We start from the raw sequence: 22,233 nt of genomic DNA, 5'->3' as shown, positions 1-22,233 counted from the left end.
TCAGCATACTAAATGCTGAGGTTACTGGGAGCCAGCATGTTTGGAGAGATGTAGAGTAAATACACAACACAGGGCTAGGGAGATGACTCAAAGTGCTGCTGTTCAAGCATTTAAGACCAGAGTTTGAATCCTTAGAACCTACACATCAAAGCTGGGTAGGAAAGACAGCCACCTGAATTTTAGTACTTGAGAGGGTGGGATGGGGAATCCTTGGGGTCAGTTGCTAAACTCAACAAGAGACCCTGCCTCCATAAATAAACCAAACCTGGGTTCAGTTCCCATCACCCACATGATGGTTCAACCATATATAACTCTATTTCAAGAGGATCCAATGCCTCTTCTGACCTCTGAGAGCTCCTACATACAGATGGTACAAACATTCAAGCGCGTATACACATACATGTTAAAAAAATAAAAAACATTTTAGAGGGGATTAAAGATTTAGTTCATAGACCACCAACCAAGGAACGTACAGGGAGGAATCCAAGGCTCCAGATATATATGTAGCAGAGGGTGGCCTTGCCTGAAAGCAATAAGAGGGGAGGCCCTTGGTCCGACAGAGGTTTGATGCCCAAGCATAGAGGGATTCTGAAGTGATGTGACACAAGAGAGTGGGTGGGTGGGTAAAGTACCCTCATAGAGGCAAAAGGGGGGGTGTGTGGGGGGAGGGTTTGTGGAGGAGTAACTGGGAAGTGAGGTATCATTTGAGATGTAAACAAATGTAATGATTTAAAAAAAAAAGATTTAGTTCAATTGTAGAGTGCTTTAGCTAGTAAGCATAGAGTCTTGGGTTCAGTTCTCAGTGTCAAGAAAGAGGAGACAAACAGCCCCTACTCATATCATGTACACACACAAACACACACATGATCCCTGGAGATTTGTTGGCCAACCAGTCTAACCACATTAGTGAGTTCCAGCTTCAGTGAAATACTCTCAAAAAATTCGAAGGGCCTGTGAGATGACTCAGCAGATCAGGAACTTGCCATCAAACCTGACAACACAAGTTCAATCCCCAGGACTCACATGGTAAAGGGAGAGAACTGACTCCTTCAAGTTGTTTTCTGACTTCCACATTCACACACATACAAAATAAATAAGCGTAATGTTAAAAACTTATTTTAATCAAGTGGAAAGAAACTGAAAAAAATACATGATTTGAATCACTGGCCCCTCTACATACAATCACAAAAACAAGTACATATGCATATAAAGTATACTTTTACCAATAAAAAATGTTAAGTTTTAAATCAACTAATACTTACTGTATTCGAGCTTCTTCCTCTTCTTTTTCTCCTTCAATTGTTCCTCATCTTCTCTGACTCCTCCTTCCCTTCCTTCTTCTCCCAGTGTATCATAAAATAATGGCTCTCGATTAGCAGCCTTCTTATGGAAATGCTTTGTTTTAGATCCCCCTTTAACCAACACGACTTTTCTTTTCAAACAAGTGCAACCAAACATGCAGTCTGGTCGGCGGCAGTGAGCAGGCTGGCGCTTCTCCAAAGCTAGACTGGAGCATACACAACCCAGGCGACAGAAGTCATTGTTGCATGGAGGAGCTCGTTTCCTTATGATTGTGTGAATAGGTTTAGTTTTGAGAGATGCCTAAAGTTAAAAGAGAACATTAAAATTTTACTAAATCATCCCAATATTGCCACCAACTTAAAGAGTCACATACTGATCTACCTTCTGATTATAAGTACTAATAACACAAGACTAACAGAGACTCAAAAGTCAGACAATACAGATAATTAGGGCTCTGAGTAAACAAGCTGCCATCCTAAGGCATTAGCAAAGGAGATTTCTCATTAAGATAAAAAATACCAAGTAGAGATTATTTACTCAATAGAAACCACATATAATGTTGTTCAACAGGGACTGATGAGTCTAAGGTGCATAGGTCAAACAATGTTTCATAAGGCTTTCCAGGAGCACAAGCAAGCTCATATTGCCTAGAATAGAACAGCCTAGTAATAATTCTGCAACAGTATATATGGTCTGCAAAACACAAAATAATTAGTACTATTTTATACAAAATGCCCTAGGTAAACAATAAAAATTAAAAAAATCATACATGCTTGAATCCTTATAATGACTAGAAAATACAGGACACAGGCTAGTGAGTTGACTCAGTGGATGAAGCACTGACGTTCAAACATTTAAGACCAGAGTATGGATCCCTAGAACTTACATAAAAACTAGGCAGACAATACAACCATCTAGGATTCCAGTACTTTGGGGGCAGAGATGGGGGATCCCAGGGGCCAGCCTGCTAGCTAAACTGGCTTATTTCGAGAAGAGATCCTGCTTCCATAGATTACAGGGAGAGGGGTGTATGACATGAACTTTTACCTACAAAAACATATGCAGCATAGATGTACATATACCTGCACACATGTATGTCTGATCATGCATAGAAACATACACCACACACAAAAATTACAGGAAAGCATTTACTGCCAACATCTCATGATCAGCTCTAGAATTCAGTATAGAATTTTTTATTTTCACATATTGTGTGTGCATGATATGTGATGTGTATGTGCTATAGCACAGAAGGTAGTCAGAAGACAAAATTATGCATTGTTTCTGGGGGACTGAACTCAAGTCACAAGGTTTATTTATGCAGAAAGTAAGTTTACTCACTAAGCCACTTGCTAGCCCCAGATTTAGTTTCTTTCTTTCCTTTTTTTTTTTTTATTTTTTATTTTTATTTTTTGGTATTTATCTATCTGTGGCAAATGTGCAGTGTAGGCATGTACAACTGTGTGACTATGCCACCCCATGGATATACATATGAAGTCCAGAGATCAGGGTCAGGCACCTTTATGGTCTTACATCTTTTTTTTGTTTGTCTGAGAAAGAGTCTCACCATGTAGGTTGGCTACCCTGGCATTCACTATATATATCAGGATGGCCTCAAACAGGCTTCTGTCACCTGAGTATTGGGATTAAAGACATATGCCAAGCCAGGTGTTATATCTCACACCCTTAACCCCAGCATTTGAGAAAAGAAGCAGACAGATGTTTCTAAATTCAAGGAAAGCAAGGTTTATAGAACAAGTTTCAGGACAACAACATAGTAAGACTGTCTCAATAATAATAATGACAATGACAAAAATTAAAATAAAGGCATATACTACCATGCCTAGCTTACCTTGTTTTTTGATAGAGTGAACCTGAACCTCAACATTTTGGCTAGATTGGCTAGCCAACAAGATCTACCTATCTGTGTCCCCAACACCCAAGTGTTGGAGTTACAGGCATTACACCTGGTTTGTACATCAGTGCTAGGAATTTAAACTCAAGTCCTCATGCTTAGACAGCAAGCAATACAGTACAAAATTTTACACTCATTCATTCATTCATTCTGTTTGCCTCTCTGTCTGTCTCCTTCTACTGGCAGAAGAGAGCTAGATACTCAAGAGATTAGCTCATAGAGAATAAGCAAAGATATCCCCTTAATTGTAACCTAGGTAATTAAAATGCTAAACTCTAACTTATCCACTTCCCAAAGTATCAATGTCTAATTTTTAGCTAAGCACCAATGTTGACAGAAAATAGCAAATACTTACTTGAGCAGTAAGCAGAGTTGTCAAAGAGACATCTGCTCGCTCTTCAGTAATATAAGTCCTTGGTTTTCCTTCCCAGAGTGCACAGTCTTCCAGGTCCATAAGCTTTACTTGAGATTTCGACAAGCCTGGAAGGCGAGTTCCCTGCTGCTGAAGGTGCTGCTGCTGGGCCTGCCGAAAACTAATCTGCTTTGGAATTGCACTCTCATCTACAGATGGCACAACCAAGTTAGTCACCTGATTATCTGAAGCTGAACTTAAGGAATTCTTGGTAATTTTATCTTTTGGGCTCACATGCGAGTTTTTCTGCTTTGGTGAAACAGGGTGTGGTAAAATAGACTTGTAAGATGATTTAGTTCGGCCACTGAGTGTTGTCTGTTTGTTCTGAGCCTTTGTTTTTCGAGAGGCAGTGGTTACAGAATGAGGCTTCACAGAGTGAGAGGTAGAAGGGGAAATGGTAGATTGCTTCTTTAGTACACTATCAAGAGTTCGAACATAGCTGGTACTCTTGGTAGGTAGCTGGTACACTACTGGAGATGTGGGAGCCGTGGGAGCATTTGAAGAAAAACCCATGCTTGTTTCCATCAATTTGCCTTCATTTTCCAAGTATTCATCTAGCTTATCACTACAGAAAGCAGAACGGTTTTTGAGTGAAGTCTCTGAATTTCCACCTAGAAAATAAGAAGATACAAGACATTTAAGCCTTGAAAGGTCTTAGCTCTCTAAGAACTTTCTACTGGGTTAGAAGCTGTATGTTATTGAAACTTCTCTAAACTGTTCCTACTCAGACAGAAGAAAAAACAGAAAACCAAGCAAAATGAGATAGTGTCTCAGATACAAGCCATCCAACCTTCTCACTTAACTATAGTAATCAGTGATGAGTAAAACCAGAACAGCAAGGAAAAAAAGAAAAATCAAGAGATTATAATCTGAAACATGATGAAAGGAAAGAAAGTAAGCCATAAAAAGGAGAGCGAAATCTTTAAGGGTTTTCATTTATTTGGTTTTGTTTTATTTTGAAACATGTTCTCACTAAGTAGCCTTGGATGTCTTGAATATAACTATGTAGGAATTAGGCAAGACTCCTTACAATCCTTTATTTGCCTCTGTTTGCCTCCCAAGTGACTGAACTACAATGGCATATAACCATACTCAGCAACATCCTATTTTTAGGGGAAAAAAAGTATCAGTAAAGATTTAAATAAATTGTTGTAAGACTATATACAAACTCAAAGATAGAGACAACTTATTTTGGACAAATTATAAACTAAGCTGATTAGGATATTAAGTAGCAAACAAATCCGGTGAGAAAGGAAAAGAGACAAATAGGTCCATACTGCCAATTAAAGCTTTGTTACAAGTTTATTGTGAAGCATCAGACTATCAGACCTATTAGACAGCTCTGATGGTATATAGTCCTGAAATAATGCTTTTTGTAACTAAATACATCAAGGATTACTGGGTAGGAGTGGAACCACAGAGTGTAGCTAGGAAGAAAACAAACACCAGCAAGATACTGTTTTTAGTTCAGTTTAGAGAAATGAAAAGGGTAAGGGGTTCAATGAGACTGACTTGATTTTAAGAGGGTCTCAGCTCACTATGTAACCCTGGCTGGCCTGGAACTTCCTATGTACTCAAACTCACAGAAATATACCTGTCTCTGCCTCCCAAGTGCTGGGATTAAAGGTAAGTGCTACTACTCCAGGCCAAGACCATATTTTTCAAAACATAGAAAGATTTTAAAAGTAAAACAAAGACTAATGATCAGCCAGGCTTGCTGGCATATGCCTGTAATTCCAACACTTTGGGAGGCTTAGCAGAACTGGAAGCTCAAGTCCAGCATTCTACACTGCATTTGAAATGAGACTGCATTTCAAAACAGAAAAGGACCTGGGCTTCAGTAGGAAAGTGCTGGAGAAGCTGTTTGAATGTCTCTGAATCTGTGGTACTACCAAAACAAAACAAACAAACAAAACAATCAAAAGCCAAACATCTAGTAACCTTCATTCCTAGATGCAGAAGCATGATGAAATTTTCCTCTCCATCCCTTGATCTTGGTAAAGTCATTGGTCTTCCCCGTCCTAGAAACAAAAGGAAACCCAGCATCTACAAAAGAAAAAGCAAAAGAAATGACCAAAGTTCTAGCCAATATATATCAAATTACTCTTTCTCTCATGAACACATCTATGTATTAATTCTATTCCAAGAAATAAAAGATTCACTCTCTAAAATATCCTAAATTAGAAAATAAAAGTAAAGTTTTAAAATTTATACTACAAATAACCTAAACATTAAAGAAGAAAAATAATGTTCACTTATACAAATGCTACCTATATACTTACCAGGTGAGGCAGGGGTGGTTCCTGTAACATTCCATAGGGGAAAGCTGGTAGCTGGAGCCAAAGGCAGTTGTACTCCCAAGTACTTAAGATCAATGCTCATTGTTGGATCCACTGAATTCAGTTTTAAGCCCACTACAAGAAAAAAGAATCACAGCCCATATTATCTCCCTTCTTTCTCAAAAAAAAGAAAAAAGCTCATCAAAGAGTTATTAATGAGGAGCTGGAGAGATGGTTCAGCGGTTTAGAGCACTGACTGCCAGAGGTCCTGAGTTCAATTCCCAGCATCCACATGGTGGCTCACAACCATCTGTAATGAGATGTGATACCCTCTTCTGGTGTGTCTGAAGACAGCTACAGTGTACTTGTGTATAATATATAAATCTTTTTTAAAAGTTATTAAAAAATGGTAAAAAAAAAAAGCAACAATTATTCAGTAAAAACTAACAGCCTCACTTAAATGTTTATGTTATAGTATTACATATTACCTACCCTGAATGAGGGAAAAATATTAAAGCTGCACAGAAATTCTGTCAATAAGCTAAGCTATGGGGGAATAGAAGCAAAAATCCTCTCATAATGAAATAATGAAGAGAAAAGCATGCCTTGCCAATTGCTTCGTCAAAATCTTGATTACAACCTTGCAAGAATCTAACCAAAGGACATAATTATCCTCGGACTGCAAATACATAGAAAACATAAAATACAAATATATTTTGTTTTGTTACCAAATTCGTAGCAATTCTTTAAGCAGTATAAATAAGTAAAGCAAAATCCTTTTTTTTTTTTTTTAATTTAGCCCAAGGTTCAGGTCTTCTAGGGTCTCTAATAAAAACTTGCCACAGATTGAGTTTCTAGCCTGATTATAGTCACTAATTCTCCAGTTATTATCAATGAACCTAAAATTAAAATTACTTACAAATTAAGAGACAATATTTTGAAAAAATATTTCACTGAGCTAAAAAAAAAAAGGCCAAAAAGAGAATAAAAATTATATATAGAGTAATGCTGTAATGGATAAGTTACCACTAAAAACAAAAAAGGTCACATATTAAAGTAGGCATGAAAGAACTGGAAAAGTCAAGAGGTCTTTCACTGAACCTAAAACATCCCAATTTGGCTAAACTGACTGGACAGCAAAAACCAGGAATCTTGTCTCTTTTTTTCTAAGCACCGAAACAACAGGCATGCACTGCCATACCTGGCATTTTTATGTGTGTGCCTGGGATCAAAGTAAAATATTCACACTTCACAGTAAGCACACTTTATCTATTAAGCCATCTCCTCAGCCCCAAGAAAAGTATGTGTGAAGTGTGGGTGTGTATGTATCCTTAAATATGTTATTTAAGAAATAAAAGTAGTGCCCAACTCCCAAAAGAAAAAATAAATCTTATAAATGTAGCTAGAGTTTTAAAAGATACAAAATGTTCCCATTTTGAAGAGAAAACACAACCTTTTATTGTGAGACATATTCTTTATATATAAACTACTAGAATAAAGACCTAAATGTGTTTTTAAAATTGAAAAGAACTTTAGAAGTGGAAAAAAATAAAAACTGCTAATTGACAGGTACTGAAATGAAATCAAGGGTGAAAGGCAAAGAAAAAAATAAAGGAAGAAATAAGCAAAAAGAGGTAAGAAAGAAAAGGGGAAGACAAAATGAACAAAAGACAAATTGGCTTGTCTACATTTTGAAACTAGTACCTTCTTGAAGAGCAGGATGTATCACCTGCTTATGCCTCAAAGACTTCAAATCTTCTATTAATTCCTTTTCCAACTGGAAAATTCTTGTTCTGCAATCTACTCACAAAACAGTTGGTGAAATATAATAATGTACATCAGAGAGAGTAAATATTACATACTTCACCACTACAGCCCCAACAGCAAGTACATCCGAATTTATACTGCTATATATTTATTACCTTGATCATTTGTGGTTGTGGTCTGAAGACTAGAAGGTTCTTCTGTTGTCCCATCAACTGCATGAATATCAAGAGCCTCCTATACATTAGAAATGAAACCCAGTTATGTTGCTTTTACAATTCTTTAAAAGAAATTAAATTTTTGAAAGAAAAAAAAAATGACAATGTCAAGTGGCTGGAGGGAGTGCTCTGTAGCTACAGTGCATGCTGTGTAATCACGAGAAGCTGGTCTATCCCCAGGATCCATGTAAAAGTACGGTGTCACTTTTCTCTAACTCCTGGTGGTATTTAGTATGAAGGAAACTCTCTGAAGCTCATTGGTTAGCCTATCCAATCAGTGAGCTCCAGGTTCAGTGAAGATACCATTTCAAAGAATAAGACTAAAGAGAACAAAGAAGGTGCCAACCTCTGGCCTGTGTGCTCGAGCACACACACACAGGCACACACACACACTGACACCCAAGTATTTGCATACAACTGCCACTCATACAAAGAGTTTTTTTAAATTAATATAAAGGACTAAGAGTATGAAATACCATGTTTTAGCAATAGTAATTGTTCTCACACTTATGGTGGGGGGGTCCTTGTCTTTTTGTTTTGTTTTATTTTGTTTTGTTGGCACTGTTTCATGTAACCCAGGCTGGCCTCAAACTCATTAAGAAGCTGGGAGTGGAGGTCATTTCCTACTCATGCAGCCTCTCTACCTCCAAAATGCTACAACTGCAGGCATGCATCACCACATCCAATATAATGTGCATTTAATTATTTTCTACAGTATTAGCATTCAATTAATCACCAGAGTCTAAATAAGAAAGGTAGTGTAGTGGTAGAACACTTGCCTTATCATTATTACATAAGGCCCTGGGTTTGATCTCCAGTGCTGTTCTCCCCATTTCTGCTACAGGCACAGGGGTGGGGGGTGCAAATGGGGGTGGGTCAGAGAAGGAAGATGAAGAGAAAAACTCGAAGAAAGAGGGAAGGGATAAAGAGGAAGGGGGGAAAAAAAACTACAACCAGGAAAAAGACAAAAGCAAAAGACAAACCAAACATGATGGCACACACCTGTTATCTCAGCACTTGGCAAGCTGAGGCAGGAGAATTCAGAGTTTAAGGCCATCCTGGGCATATAATGAGAATATCCCAAAAGACAAACAAACACCCTAAACATGAGTATAATCTTATACTCAACCAACATTAAAACTATATTTACACATAATCTGCACGCTCATGTCTCAGAGCCTACATAAAGAAGTTTTCTCAGTAGCAGAAAAGGAAAAAGATCAGGTAGAAAGACACATTCAACATCTACAATCAACTTAGAAAAGTTAGAGTCTTTTTAAAAAAATCTGCATGAAAAGTAATATTCATGTAGTCAGAAGAGCACAAACCAAAAACTATCTATGGGTAAGGGCATTAGCACTGAGCTGGATGTGGTGGCATATGCCTTTAGCTCAGCTCTCAGAACAAACAGCAGATGGATCCCTGAGTTCAAGGCTAGTAAACACATATAGCTAGGGCTATGTAAAGGGACCTTATCTCAAAATTAAAATATGCTAGTATATGGTTCTCCAATACTCTACTATTACTTATTACTAACCAGTGTAAGAGAAATGAAGTTATCTCAGGGGGAAAAAAAAAAATCAGCAAACTTCTTATGTATTGTTAAGCTTTGGTGATTGCAACAATGAAAATTTCAAGTTCAATTTTCCAACACTGATGTTATAGCTCACAAGTAGCTACAACTATAGTAGCTCCAGGGCAACCTGACCACCTCTGGTCTCCACAGGCACCTGAACTCACATATACAGACAAACATAAATCTTTTTTTAATCAGATAAACATATTAAATTATAGTGAGATCTAAACAAAGATACATTTTTAAAGTCTACTTCAAATCAAGTATGTTAAGAGGAGATTACTGTTAACTAAACCAAATGTTAACACTCCATGTCCCCAAATATACTCACAAATAGATACATTAATAAAAGTAGATTCTAAATTTTAATCCAATTTTCAATTCAAAGTTGATTGACAGACCTTAAAAAGAAAGCTGATCATTACAATCATACCTTTGATTCAAAGGAAACAAAGAGCACACCATCCACATCTTCTAGGTCGGGCTTCACATCAGGAAAGGTATTTCCAGGGCCTACAGGAATATTCTTTGCAGCAGTTAAAGATTTTCCTGTGTTTTTAGGTGGTCGCCCTGCCTTAGAGAGTCTCAACTTTCTTGGCCTTCCTCTTTTCCCAGGAGTATTTGAAGAGACACTCTGACTAGTATTCACAGTCTTTGAGGGTGCTGCCATTTTAAGCATAGTTGTTCGCTTTTTGCCTAAGTCCTCTTTTCCTGAAAATGAGTCTCCAGTTGATCCTTTTGAATTGTCATGTATTCTTTCCGTGCTACTGTTGTCAAATATGTCAGGGTATTTCCAATGAGGTTCTTTAAGTAAAGTATATCTTTGTACCATTCTGAGATCTGATGAATGTTTTCTGAGACTATTTTCTGAATCCTTGCTTAAGCAAAAGCCAGTCCCATCAGAATTTTCAATATATGCAGGCAAATATTCTAATTCTGCCAACATAGATTTATCTTTTTGAGATGTGGAGAGCACATTATCAGGCAATTCAGAAATTTTCACGGTGCTTTTCGTGACAGCACAGGGCTCCAAGTAAACTACTGGCATTTTCCCAGCATCTAATTTAAACATTTTAGCTTTTGCAACACCTGGGCTATTTGGTAGCCATTTATAAGATGGATGGTCAGCTTCCAAATTATCAACTTTATTGTGCCTCTTTAGCTGTTTCTCTAGTATAGGATCATCATCGCTGTTTGAGTATACATCTGTTTCCTCATCTGTCTCTTCTTGTTTCACTGTAATCCCTTCTGGACATTCACCAAGTTCATAATCATAATCATCTACAGGCTCCTCTTTAATGACGACATTAAAGTTTCCATTTGGGTTTAATGGTGAGGAAATCTGGGAATCATCTTCAAAACTGTTCACAATATGACTAGGGAGGTAGAAGAAGATAAAAAGTACAGAAGTATCCATAAACAAGACTCAAGGGGGAAAAAAACAATTCTTAAAACCAATTAATCCATCAGATTTCATGAGTCATTACTTTAAAATTCTCTATAACTTAGAGTGCTGAAAAGTAAATTATCAACATCACACATTTATTAATGTTTCTTGCACACACACACACAAAAAAATACAATTCAAGAGCAAAGTTTCAAATCTGGGAATGTAGCTCAACTGGTAGAGTACTTGCCTAAAGCACAAAGGTCCTAAATTCAATCTCCATTACTACATAAGATAACCCCACTTATATAGCTTACCCTTATCATTAAATCAAAATGCAGAGTACCTTATAAAAATCTGTTTGCTTTTAGATACTGATCACATATACAGAACTCCATACTAAAAGTCAGCTAAAACCAACCAAAAATAAAACTCTTAAAAATTCATGCATCATCAAATGCCAATAAGTAGAAGACAATGTCTATTACAGCTGAGCAGTGGTGTTGCTCGCCTTTTGATCTCAATGCAGAGGTGGGTCTTCTGAGTTCAAGGCCAACCTGATCTGCAGAGTTCAAGGTCAACTAGAGTTAAACAGGAAAAAACCCTGTGTCTAGAAACCAAAACAAACAAGCATTCTATCATAACTAGAAATTACAATAAATTAATGTGTTTTCAAACTGCTAGTCCATTTCTATATTTCAGATAAAATACCTAATACAAAACTTAATCAATTCATTATAGTAGCCTTCTTAGCATACTCATATTACTACCAAAACATTTTAAATTTTCAAATTAAAAAACTCACTTTCAAGGAATAAAGTAGAATGCCTGCCCAGTAAGTACAATGTCCTAAGTTCAATTCCAGCACCCTTCTTATCACGCCCCCTAAAACACGTGTTTTCAATGTGAAGAATTTGCCACAGCAGCATTCATTGGGGAAGTGATGGCACACGTCTTTTACCCCAGCACTCAGAGGCAGGTGGACTTGAGGTGAGTTCTGCCTGGTCTTCATAAAAAGCTCAATGCCAGACTGGGCTACATAGTGAGACTCTTGGGGGGAAGGGAAGGAAAAGAAAAAAGATTTTGCTACAAACTTCCAAAATAAAAGGCTAGGGAATGCTTAGAACTCAGAAAGAGATCTGCCTGCTTTTGCCTTCAGAGCACTAGAAATTAAAGGTGTGTGCGCACGCACACCTGGTCAGCTTAAACTTTCTAAAGTTTTTTGTTTTTTGTCTTTTAAAGAAAAAGAAAAGAAAAGGAAGAAGAAGTAACTAGGTTTGGTGTGGTTCATACTTGTAATCCTAGCACTCAAGATGCTTAGGCAAGAGGACTGTCTCCCAAGTTTCAGGTCATTCTGGGCTACATGGTTAAGTTCCAGGTCGGCCTGGACTGTCTCAAAAACAGAAAAAGGAGAAGAGGAAAGAAAAGAATGCTAGATAGCAATTCATCAAGTTTAAACACCTGTATATAGATATATGTGCACTGACTATCTATCCAATTTTATATAAACAAACCCAGCTACAGTAATTTTAAGTAAAATTTTTAGTACTGTAGTCTGACCAAGAAATGTAATCCAAGCAAAACAATTAAAGGAACTTCAATTAAAGTACCACAGAAAAATAAATTTAACACACATATATGAATATTCCATCTAATAGCTCAGAAATACACATGAAACTTTCTTAAAAGAGCATATTTTAGAGCATACACATCTTAACAATTTTGTAACTTCTCATTTTTCCATATCAAACAAAATAAAACTAAGCAGCAATAACAAAGGAATCTACACAAACTATTCAATTAGGGGCTAGAGAGATGTCTCAGTGTTGTTAAGAGCACTGACTACTCTTCCGGAGGTCCCGAGTTCAAATCCCAGCAACCACATGTTGGCTCACAACTATCTGTAATGAGAACTGATGCCCTCTTCTGGTATGTCTGAAGTCAGCTACAGTGAGTGAACTTACATAAAATAAATAAATAAATAAATAAATAAATAAATAAATAAATAAATAAATAAATAAAATACTTAAAAAAAACAAAAAACCAAAAAACCAAAAAAACAAAAACTATTCAACTATTCAAATACCAGGAGAATGAGCAATGCAAGTTTCCATAATCTGGAAAGTCACTAAGAAAAAAAAGAAAAATTTTAAATTCATAGAATCAAATGAAAATTTAAAAAATACTTTATCAAAATCTTTGGGATACAATAAAGGAAGTTCTAAGAAAAAAGTTTATTGTTACAAGTGTTTATTACTTAAAAAATAATAATTCAAAATGGACACAGTAGTGCATGCCTTTTAATTCCAACAGTCAGGTAGATCTCTGAGTTCTAGTTACCCTAGTCTATACAGTGAGTTCCAGGAGCCAGGGTTATGTAGGAAGAGACCACTGTCATAAAACAAAACAAAATAAAATTCAATAAGGACAGGCCTCAAGGTCTTAAAAAAAACAAGACAAACCCTCAAATCAGTAGATGAAAAGAACTAATAAAGATCAGAGGAGCAATTAATGATATAAAGATGAAAAGACTTGAAAAATTTTAATAAACCCTTTGCCTACTAATCATAAAGAAAATTCAAACTAATAAAATTAAAGATGAAAAAGAAACATTACAATGGCTAGCAATGAAATCATAAAAATTATTAGAAAAATTTTTCTATGATACCTACAGCCTTCCAAAATTACTAGAGGATAACCCAACTTCAACAGATCTATAGTGAGCAAAAAAAACTGAAGCCATATAAAAAGTAACAAGGAAGATGAGACTAACAATACCTGTGGATTTCTAGCAAACTTGTAAAGGAAAACTAAAGTGCTTCAAAGTGTTCTGGGAAAACAGGGAGAAAAGGGAAGTAACTAGTGTCACCAAAATCATTCTACAAATCCAGTATTACCTTGATTAACAAAATAACAAAACCAGATGAAGATATAACAAAAACAGGAAACTAAACCAATTTCCCTGATGTACAAAGATGCAAAAATTCTCAATAAAAAGTTCCACATCACCAGGCATGATGGCACATGCCTTTAATCCCAGCACTTGGAAAATGAATCTCTGTGAGTTACAGGACAGCCTGATCTACAGTTTAAGTTCCAGGACAGCCAGGAATACACAGAGAAACCCCATCTCGAAAAACAAAACAAACATCTATTCACAAAAAAGACCTACAGAAACTAGAAACAGAAGTAACACCTCAACATCATAAAGCAACATACAATTTACCTGTGCTAAAAAGCAAAACATTTCCTCTAAAATATAAATTTAGACAAGTGTCTACTCTTTTCTTATCCAAGATAGTGCTTGAAGTCTCAGACAGAATAACAAGAAAAGAAATAAAAGGGATACAAATAAAAAAGAACAGAATCAAATCATTCCAATTTGCAGAGCATGATATGAAACAAACATGTCACAAAAATTAGTAGACATTATTTAGTCATTGTCCCCTACCTACGCCCCCCCCACCCTCACTCCGTAGGTTCTCATTATGTACTCAAGTTGTCCTAGAACTCACTGTTTAGACCAGGCTGGCTTCAGAGATTGGCCTGCCTCTTCCTCACAAGTGCTGGAATTAAAGATATGTGCTACCATACCCAGTTTGAATCAGTAGATTTTCTATCATCAAATGTGCTGAAAAAGAAATCAAGAAAACAACTCCAACCACTGTAGAATTTTTTTTTTCAGAAGAAAAAGGAATAAACCTAACCATGGATGTAAAGCCTCTATATAATAAAAACTATGACACTTAGGAATAAAATTGAGGAAAGCATGAGAATACGGGAAAACCTTCCATTCTTATGAATTAGGAAAAATAATATTGTGAAAAATAAAATTGTGGAAAATGGCTAACTTTCTGAAAGCTACCTACAGATTCAATGCAAGCTCCATCAAAATTCTAATGATTTTCTTCACTGAACTAGAAAAAAAAAACAAAAAAACAAAAAACAGTCCTAAGATTCATATGGAAGCACTCAAACCTCCAAATACCCAAGGTAAGCAGAAAGAACAATACAAGAAATACCATGGTTTCAAATAAATAACAAAGCTGAATTAAGAAAAACAACATGGTGCTCGCAAAAGACAGATGTATAAAGCAGTAAAATAGAACAGAGGACCCAGAAATAAATGCAACTACAGATACCTGACTTTCAACAAAGGTACCAAAAACATATATATACATTTGTATACATATACACACACATACACACACACACACACACACACACACACACACACACACACAGCGCCTAAATAACCTCTTCAACAAAGGGTGCCAAGGAAAACTGGACATTTACACACAGAGCACTATGAAGGAAATCACTGTAACTGTTAATTTTCATTATCAATTTAATAATATTTTGAATCACCATGGAAATATTTTCCAGAAATAAAAAATTGGAAATAAGGAGAGTGGGAACATTCATCCCAGTATGATGACGTTCACAATCTCTCAGGCTAGGGTACCAGGACAGACAAGCACCAGTATCCATCTTTCTGTACCTCCTGATAGTGGAGACAGTATGAGCAGCTGCCTCATACTACTGCCATCATGCCTTTCACACCATGATGAACTGTATCCTCAAACTGTTAACTATTATACTAAGCCTACACAAAAATGTATTCAAAATGAATCAAAGACCTTAACATCAGTCCTGAAACTCAAACAGCTAGAGCAGTAGTTCTCAACCTTCCTAATGCTGCGATCCTTTTAATACAGTTTCTCAGGTTGTGCTGACCCCCAACCATAAAATTATTTCATTCTACTTCGTAACTATAATTTTGCTGCTATGAATCCCAATGTAAATATCTAATATGTTGGATATCTGACCCACAGAGAGCCTCAGTCCACAGGTTAAAAGCCTGTGAGCTAGATAAAAACACAGGCATAAGCAAAGACTTTTTGTAAAGAATTTTAACATATTTGAGAAATAGCAAGAACTGACAAATTAAGTTTAAAAGGCCTGCACCACAAAAAGAACAAAATAAAGAAATCTCCTAAAACAGCAGGGGCTATAGCTCTTTGGTAAAGCACTAACTGGCACTACCCAGCCAAAGGAAAACTCCTATAGAGTCTGAGAAAAACAGTATCAAAGGGAAGAAATGGAAAGGAGACTGAGAAAGGAGAATTTGAAATCAGCCAGAATAAGAGTTGATCCCAGACTTTTAAAAAAGGGGATGGGGACAGAGGAGTGGGAGTGAGGGGAAAATTTGACCAGAAAAAAATGACTCAGTAGTTAAAAGCACCAGCTACTCTTACAGAGGACCCATATTTGATTCCTAGCACCTACATTCCAGCTCACAACTTTCTGTAACTCCAGGTCAAATGCTCTCTTCTGGCCTCTGTGGGTACCAGGCATGCATGTGGTATACAAACAACAGACATATGTACAGTCAAAATACTCATACACATAAAAACTTCTGATTAAAAAATTAATCTTAGAGACAATTTTTATAGAGGAGTCATGTACAAACAAAGTGGCAGATGCCTTTAAATCTCAACACGCAGAGACAGAGAGAAGAGAATCTCTGGAAATTTGAGGTAAGCCTACTACTCTATACAAGTTCTAAAACAGCCAGGACTACAAAGATCCTATCCCATCTCAAAACAGAGCAATAGAACAAAATGTAATTAATTATAGTGTAGATTTTAGCCTACTTTTCTCAGTGAGAGTCAACTAGAGGATATATACCTTAGTGTTTAAATACATGCCAAGAATGTAGGAGGACCTAAATTCAATGCCCAGTACTACCATCACCACCCTCTCCCACAAAAATCAGTGAGGTGGTTGTGTGATGTGCACCTTTAATCCTAGTACTTGAGAGACAGAAGCAGGTAGATGTATCTATGAGCTCTAGGCCAGCCAAAGCTACATAACAAAAATACAAAAACAAAAAACAAAAGCCCTATAAAATTATTTTAAGAGTTAGGCATAGCAGTACAACATCTATAATCACAGCTCTTGACACACAAAAGCAAAAGCAAAAGAATCAGAAGCGCCAAAGCCAGCCTCCATTGAGCTAACAAAATTCTATCTTAATAAAAACAGGTCAGGTGTGCATGCCTTTAATTCCAGTCAGGTGGACCTACTTACTGCATTCCAAGCTAGGACTACATAGTAAATCCCTGCCTTTAAAACACAAAAACAGGAGCTACAGAAATGGCATCAGAGGGCTGGAGAGATGGCTCAGTGGTTAATAGCACTGATTGAGCTTCCAGAGGTCCTGAGTTCAAATCCCAGCAACCACATGGTGGCTCACAACCATCTGTAATGGGATCTGATGCCCTCTTCTGGTGTGTCTGAAGACAGCTACAGTGTACTTATATATAATAAATAAATTTTTAAAAAGAATTTGAAAAAGAAATGGCTCATCATCAGTTAGGAGCACTGGCTTCTCTACAGGACCCAGGTTCAATTCCCAGCACCCACACTGTAGCTCACACCTATTTGTAACTCCAAATTCAGGTGATCCATGGCACCAGGCAAACACATGGTACACACATACACATAACACACAAGCACACATATGCAGGAAAAATACCCTGCACATAAATGTTTTTTTTAAAAAAAAAAAAACAGAAAAAGAAATGTGTTTATGCATACTTATATATAAAGAATCTAGTCTCTGTTTAAGGTTTATGGCACATAGCTTCTTAAATATTTGAAATCTTCTGATAATTAATCAAAGTATTTTCTTAAAGTATTTCATGAGCACACTGCACACACTTAAGTTTTTTTTTTTAAAGATTTATTGATTGATTTTATGTATATAAGCACACTGTCAACTTCTCCAGGCACACCAGAAGGCACTAGATCTCATTACAGATGGTTGTGAGCCACCATGTGGTTGCTGGGATTTGAACTCAGGACCTCTGGAAGAGCAGTCAGTGCTCTTAACTGCTGAGCCATCTCTCCAGTCACACTTAAGTTTTATGCTAGAGTTGACTTCATAGTTCCCCCATAGCCTCAATGTCAGTGAAGCTACCAAAAAGATGAACACTGGTTAGAGAATCAGTACTCAGAGTCAGTTTAGCCTCAGGGAAGAGTTTGCCAACAGGAGATCTGTGTTCTGTGAATAAGCAAGTTAAGTGAATCTAAGGGAGATTGAAATCTCCTGATTACTATCAAAAAAGGTGGCCCGGGGCCAGTTTCTGAAAAAGGAACAACTTCTTTTTAATAGGCTCAAACCTTTAGACCTAACACTAACAGTTGTTTTTTAAAATGAGCTATAATAAACATGGTTTAAACAAGATTTACTAAGGCCCCTTGTCTTTAATTTTACTTTCCTCATTTTCAGTTGCCTGGTGGTTAGTCAAGGTACAGAAATAAGTAGTTGGTAAGTTTAAAATCCTAATTGTATTTTGTTATTACTAATCTCTTACTGTGATAGTTAACATGTACACAGAGAGAAAAGAACATAGCAGACATGAAGCTAATTTAGCACCATCTGTAGTTTCACAAATCCTCTAGGTCTTGAAACTATCCTCTAGAATAATAAGACCCTGTCTTTAAGGGGAAGAGGGGCAATAGAAAATGCAAACTAGTTGGGAGCCAACATTGACTAATTTTAGAAAAAGGCCCTACAACAAAGATGGACTATGTAATAGGACCACAATCTGGCAGTTAGAACTATATAAAGCTCTATTAATTAAAACAATGTAGTTTTGACCTTAAAGGTACACAAACAACAGAAGAAAACAACGACCAAGGAAAGACTCTCCCATATATAATCTCCTGGGTGGCCAAAAGTTCTCACATTCGTCAGAAAAATAACTGAAATCATAATGCTCCCACCTGTAACAGTTCTATACAATATATCTTAGAAAGCTAGACTTAGAGCAACTAGGCAACAGGGTGGAGAGATGGGGGTGGGGGAGAACACTTTAAACAATTTTTCTTAAAGACAAGGTCTCTTTCTTTCAGGCTGACCTCAAATTTGATATACAGGTAACAGAATGGACTTGAACTTCTGATCTTTTTGCCTTCTTCTCTTCACAAGTAAGTGCTGGAATTACAAGCATGCTACCAGGAGCGGTTTTTTATGGTATTAGAAATCTACTAAATGGCCTATGGTAGGCAGGCAGGCACTCCACCAAAGAAGTGCATCTAAAGTCCTAAAATAAAGTTAAATTCTCCACAAGAAGTGTTTGCAATACCTATATGTTCTTAAATTAGGCATTTAAAAAAAAAAAAAAAAAAATGTCTGGGTGGCTGCAGAGATGGTTCAGTGGTTACAAGCCCTTGCTGCTTTTCCAGAGAATCCACATCATGTTGCTCAAAAAATACCCGTGACTGCAGTTCAGGGGATCCACCCTTTCCTGCCTTCCATAGGTACACACACACACACACACACACACACACACACACACACACACACACACACACATACACACCATACAGATATACACGCACACACATTAAAAAAATAAAAATCTTTAAGTCAAGCATGGTGGTGTACATCTTTAATACCAGCATCCAAGAAGTAGAGGCAGTTCTGTCTGACAGATCTGTCAGTTCAAAGCAGCTTGTCTACATAGCAAGTTCCAGGCCAGCCAAAAGATCCTCTCTCAAAAAAAAAAAAAAAAAAAAAAAAAAAAAAAAATGAGAATAAAAAGCAAAAAAATAGGGGGCTGGAGAGGCCTCAATGATTACCAGCACTGACTGATCTTCCAAAGGTCCTGAGTTCAAATCCCAGCAACCACATGGTGGCTCACAACCATCTGTAATAAAATCTGATGCCCTCTTCTGGTGTGTCTGAAGACAGCTACAGAGTGCCCATAAAAAAGAGAGAGAGTGAGAGAACACCAACCATGGGTGCACATCTGTAATCCTAGTGGCTGGGAGGAGACCGAAGGATCCTGAGTTTGGGGCCAACCTGGGCTAAATATAGCAAGCTCCAAGCAGGTTAGGCTATACACTGAAACCTTAACCAAAAAGTTTAGAATGGAAGTACATGCACAAACTCACACGTGCATCCCCCCCACACACACACTGCCCCCAACCCCAGTGGATATTACTCTTTCTATTTCTCAACAGTACTTATCTGTACAGAGTACTGAGATATCCGTATATAATACAAAATGTGCAAAGATCGAGCATCTCTTACCTAAACTGCTTGCTATTAAAAGTATTACAGGTTTTGTGGTTTGTTTTTTTTTTTTTCACAAAGGTTAAATTATATAAAATAAATTTTTTTTTAGAAAATACATTAGGACATTTTCATAAATAAAAATTTTCAATTTATATTTTATCTGGGCCATTTATGAGGTTGGATGAACTTAGGGTAGTAAATACAGCTTATGAGTACATCTTATACCTTAATTGGGTAAACTATCTCAGTTATAATTTAGTTATTCCTTCTTTTCTACATACAAATAATCATGAGTTGTCTACTGTGCTAACAAGGATCAAGCCACAAATAAGTAAAAGCTTCCTGTTTTGATAAATTATCCAATCTGCTTACAATTCTAGATCTGGAACCCAGTGCATATTCATCACAGAAAAATAAGCTGTCACATCCAAGAATTAAAAGCAGGTGTGGTTCACTTTATAGCAACTGATATTATCCAACATCTACAGCATTCCACAGAATCAATGAATTAATTCCAAAATCTGGCCTATCTCAATCTTTGTATCTCTAAGAACATAAAAACTATTACCTAATCAGCAAGGTGATCAATGGGTAAAGGTGCAGAATTTGATGTCCCAGATCTACAACAACATCAATTCTCTAAAGTTGTCCTTTGACCTACACACATGCACACTAAATAAATATAAGTTTAAAAAAAAATGACTTACCTTTCAGAAATCTCACATTTCAATTGAGGAACTTCATGTGTATATTCAGTATTCATAAATCCAATAAAGTCTTGTTTTACATTATGGGAAGCCTTCTCTAAGCCTAAGCTTGATGTTTCATGACCCCTTAACACAGGATCACCTGAATGTATCTCTGACCCCTCACCTTCTGTAAGACGAACACGATGACCAGGAGAACTAGAAACACTATTCCCTTCTTGATCAGAGCAATTCCTTTGTTTTCCATCTCTCTGAGGCTTACTGCTCAACCCATCATCCCGAAAGCCTTTGGCAAATGGATTGTAATCTATTTTCAACTGGGTAATCTGAATGTTCTGATAAGCTGTTACTGCAAAGAATTCAGTCTGGGGGAAAGTAAAAGTATGAACACCAGGGCCATTTAACTGTATCACTTCTGTAGCCTTTTCTGCAGGCACCAAATGAAGCCTTGGCAGGTAACGATGCATAGAGTGCAAGATAATATGTCCTTCCTGGTCCAGTGTATTGTTGGTAAGTTTGAGTTTATAGAAAGATACTGGTTGATGCATCCAATAATGACCTGTGGAAGGAGATTCTGGATGAATGAAAACTCTCCCCAAAATATGGGGTTCAGCTTTCCCACTGGGTTCCCACCAACGACCATTCCACTTATACCGATGACTATCCACCGGAGATATGTCCATTACAAGGATATACTTTAAATTTGAGTCTAAGCCTGTTATCCAATATCGACAATAAGGAAACATGCGTCTTCCCTGTTTGGTCAGAATCATCTCTGTGCTTCGATTATGGAACTCATTCCACATACTATTGTTATCAAGGGTAACGGTGATTTTTCCCACAGTACAATCAGCCGGAAGGCAAATTTTCTCTTTAGATTTTCCTGGTGGAGACTCCCTGCTCAACAAAGCACGGGCATCTTGATTAGTAACCAAAATTCCTTGATCAGTTTTGCCATTTCCTGGCTGTTTTAGGATGACAAAGAAGGTAGGTGCTGCTCCTATCACTGTCCCTCCATCTTGATTGGCCAATATGATTTGCTGTTTCTCTTCCATGATTCCAGTGAGAAATTCAGTAGTAAGAAAACTGTAGTCAATACATAATTACAAATGCTTTCTCATCCTAAAAACAAAAAACAAAGCAAGACAAAAATACTTTAGTCAACTCAGAATTTAGTTTCTAACAAAACTACGACTGTTAGGATGGAACTGTAACTCATCTGGTAGAGATTTGCCCAGCATGCACAAAGCCCTGGATCCAATTTCTAGCCCTGCATAAACCAGGAGTAGTGGCATAGACCTGTACTCTAAGCACCTGGGAGACAGAAAGAGCACAAGTTCAGTCAGTCAGCCACAGATAAATTTGCCCATGCTCCAGTAAATAATCACCTACCCATGCTCATGAGAGCAACACTACTTAAACTTTAGAGGCCAGAGACGGCTCAGCAGGTCAAGGATTGATCTAAGTTCAGTCCCTGAAGCTTACAAAAAAGTGAATAAATAGAATTGATTTTAAAAACCTGTCCTTTGACTTCAATGTTCATTAGGTGACATGCAGACCCACACAAGCACATAGTAAAAAT

General features: G+C 37.0%; 1 protein-coding gene across 4 annotated transcripts in view; it reads right to left on the bottom strand.

The window, feature by feature from the left end:
* The window catches only part of MGA (MAX dimerization protein MGA), a gene marked incomplete at its 5' end in the record, with an annotated part of 57,766 nt that extends 36,042 nt beyond the window's left edge, over nucleotides 1–21,724 (bottom strand). For 2 of the 4 annotated variants that reach the window (XM_080931450.1, XM_080931448.1), the window contains 8 exons: nucleotides 1,263–1,602; nucleotides 3,573–4,240; nucleotides 5,571–5,675; nucleotides 5,912–6,043; nucleotides 7,613–7,708; nucleotides 7,831–7,909; nucleotides 9,900–10,842; nucleotides 20,652–21,724. In XM_080931450.1, the coding sequence (XP_080787576.1) occupies nucleotides 1,263–1,602; nucleotides 3,573–4,240; nucleotides 5,571–5,675; nucleotides 5,912–6,043; nucleotides 7,613–7,708; nucleotides 7,831–7,909; nucleotides 9,900–10,842; nucleotides 20,652–21,706 (3,418 nt within the window). The remainder of the gene's footprint in view (nucleotides 1–1,262; nucleotides 1,603–3,572; nucleotides 4,241–5,570; nucleotides 5,676–5,911; nucleotides 6,044–7,612; nucleotides 7,709–7,830; nucleotides 7,910–9,899; nucleotides 10,843–20,651) is intronic. The other 2 variants (XM_080931447.1, XM_080931449.1) reach the window with 1 other exon arrangement.
* Between the last annotated feature and the right edge of the window lie 509 nt (nucleotides 21,725–22,233).

This window comes from Micromys minutus, assembly GCF_963924665.1.
Source record: "Micromys minutus genome assembly, chromosome: 17".
In the NCBI taxonomy this organism is placed as follows: Eukaryota; Metazoa; Chordata; class Mammalia; order Rodentia; family Muridae; genus Micromys; species Micromys minutus.
This window is presented reverse-complemented; position numbering and strand designations above follow the sequence as displayed.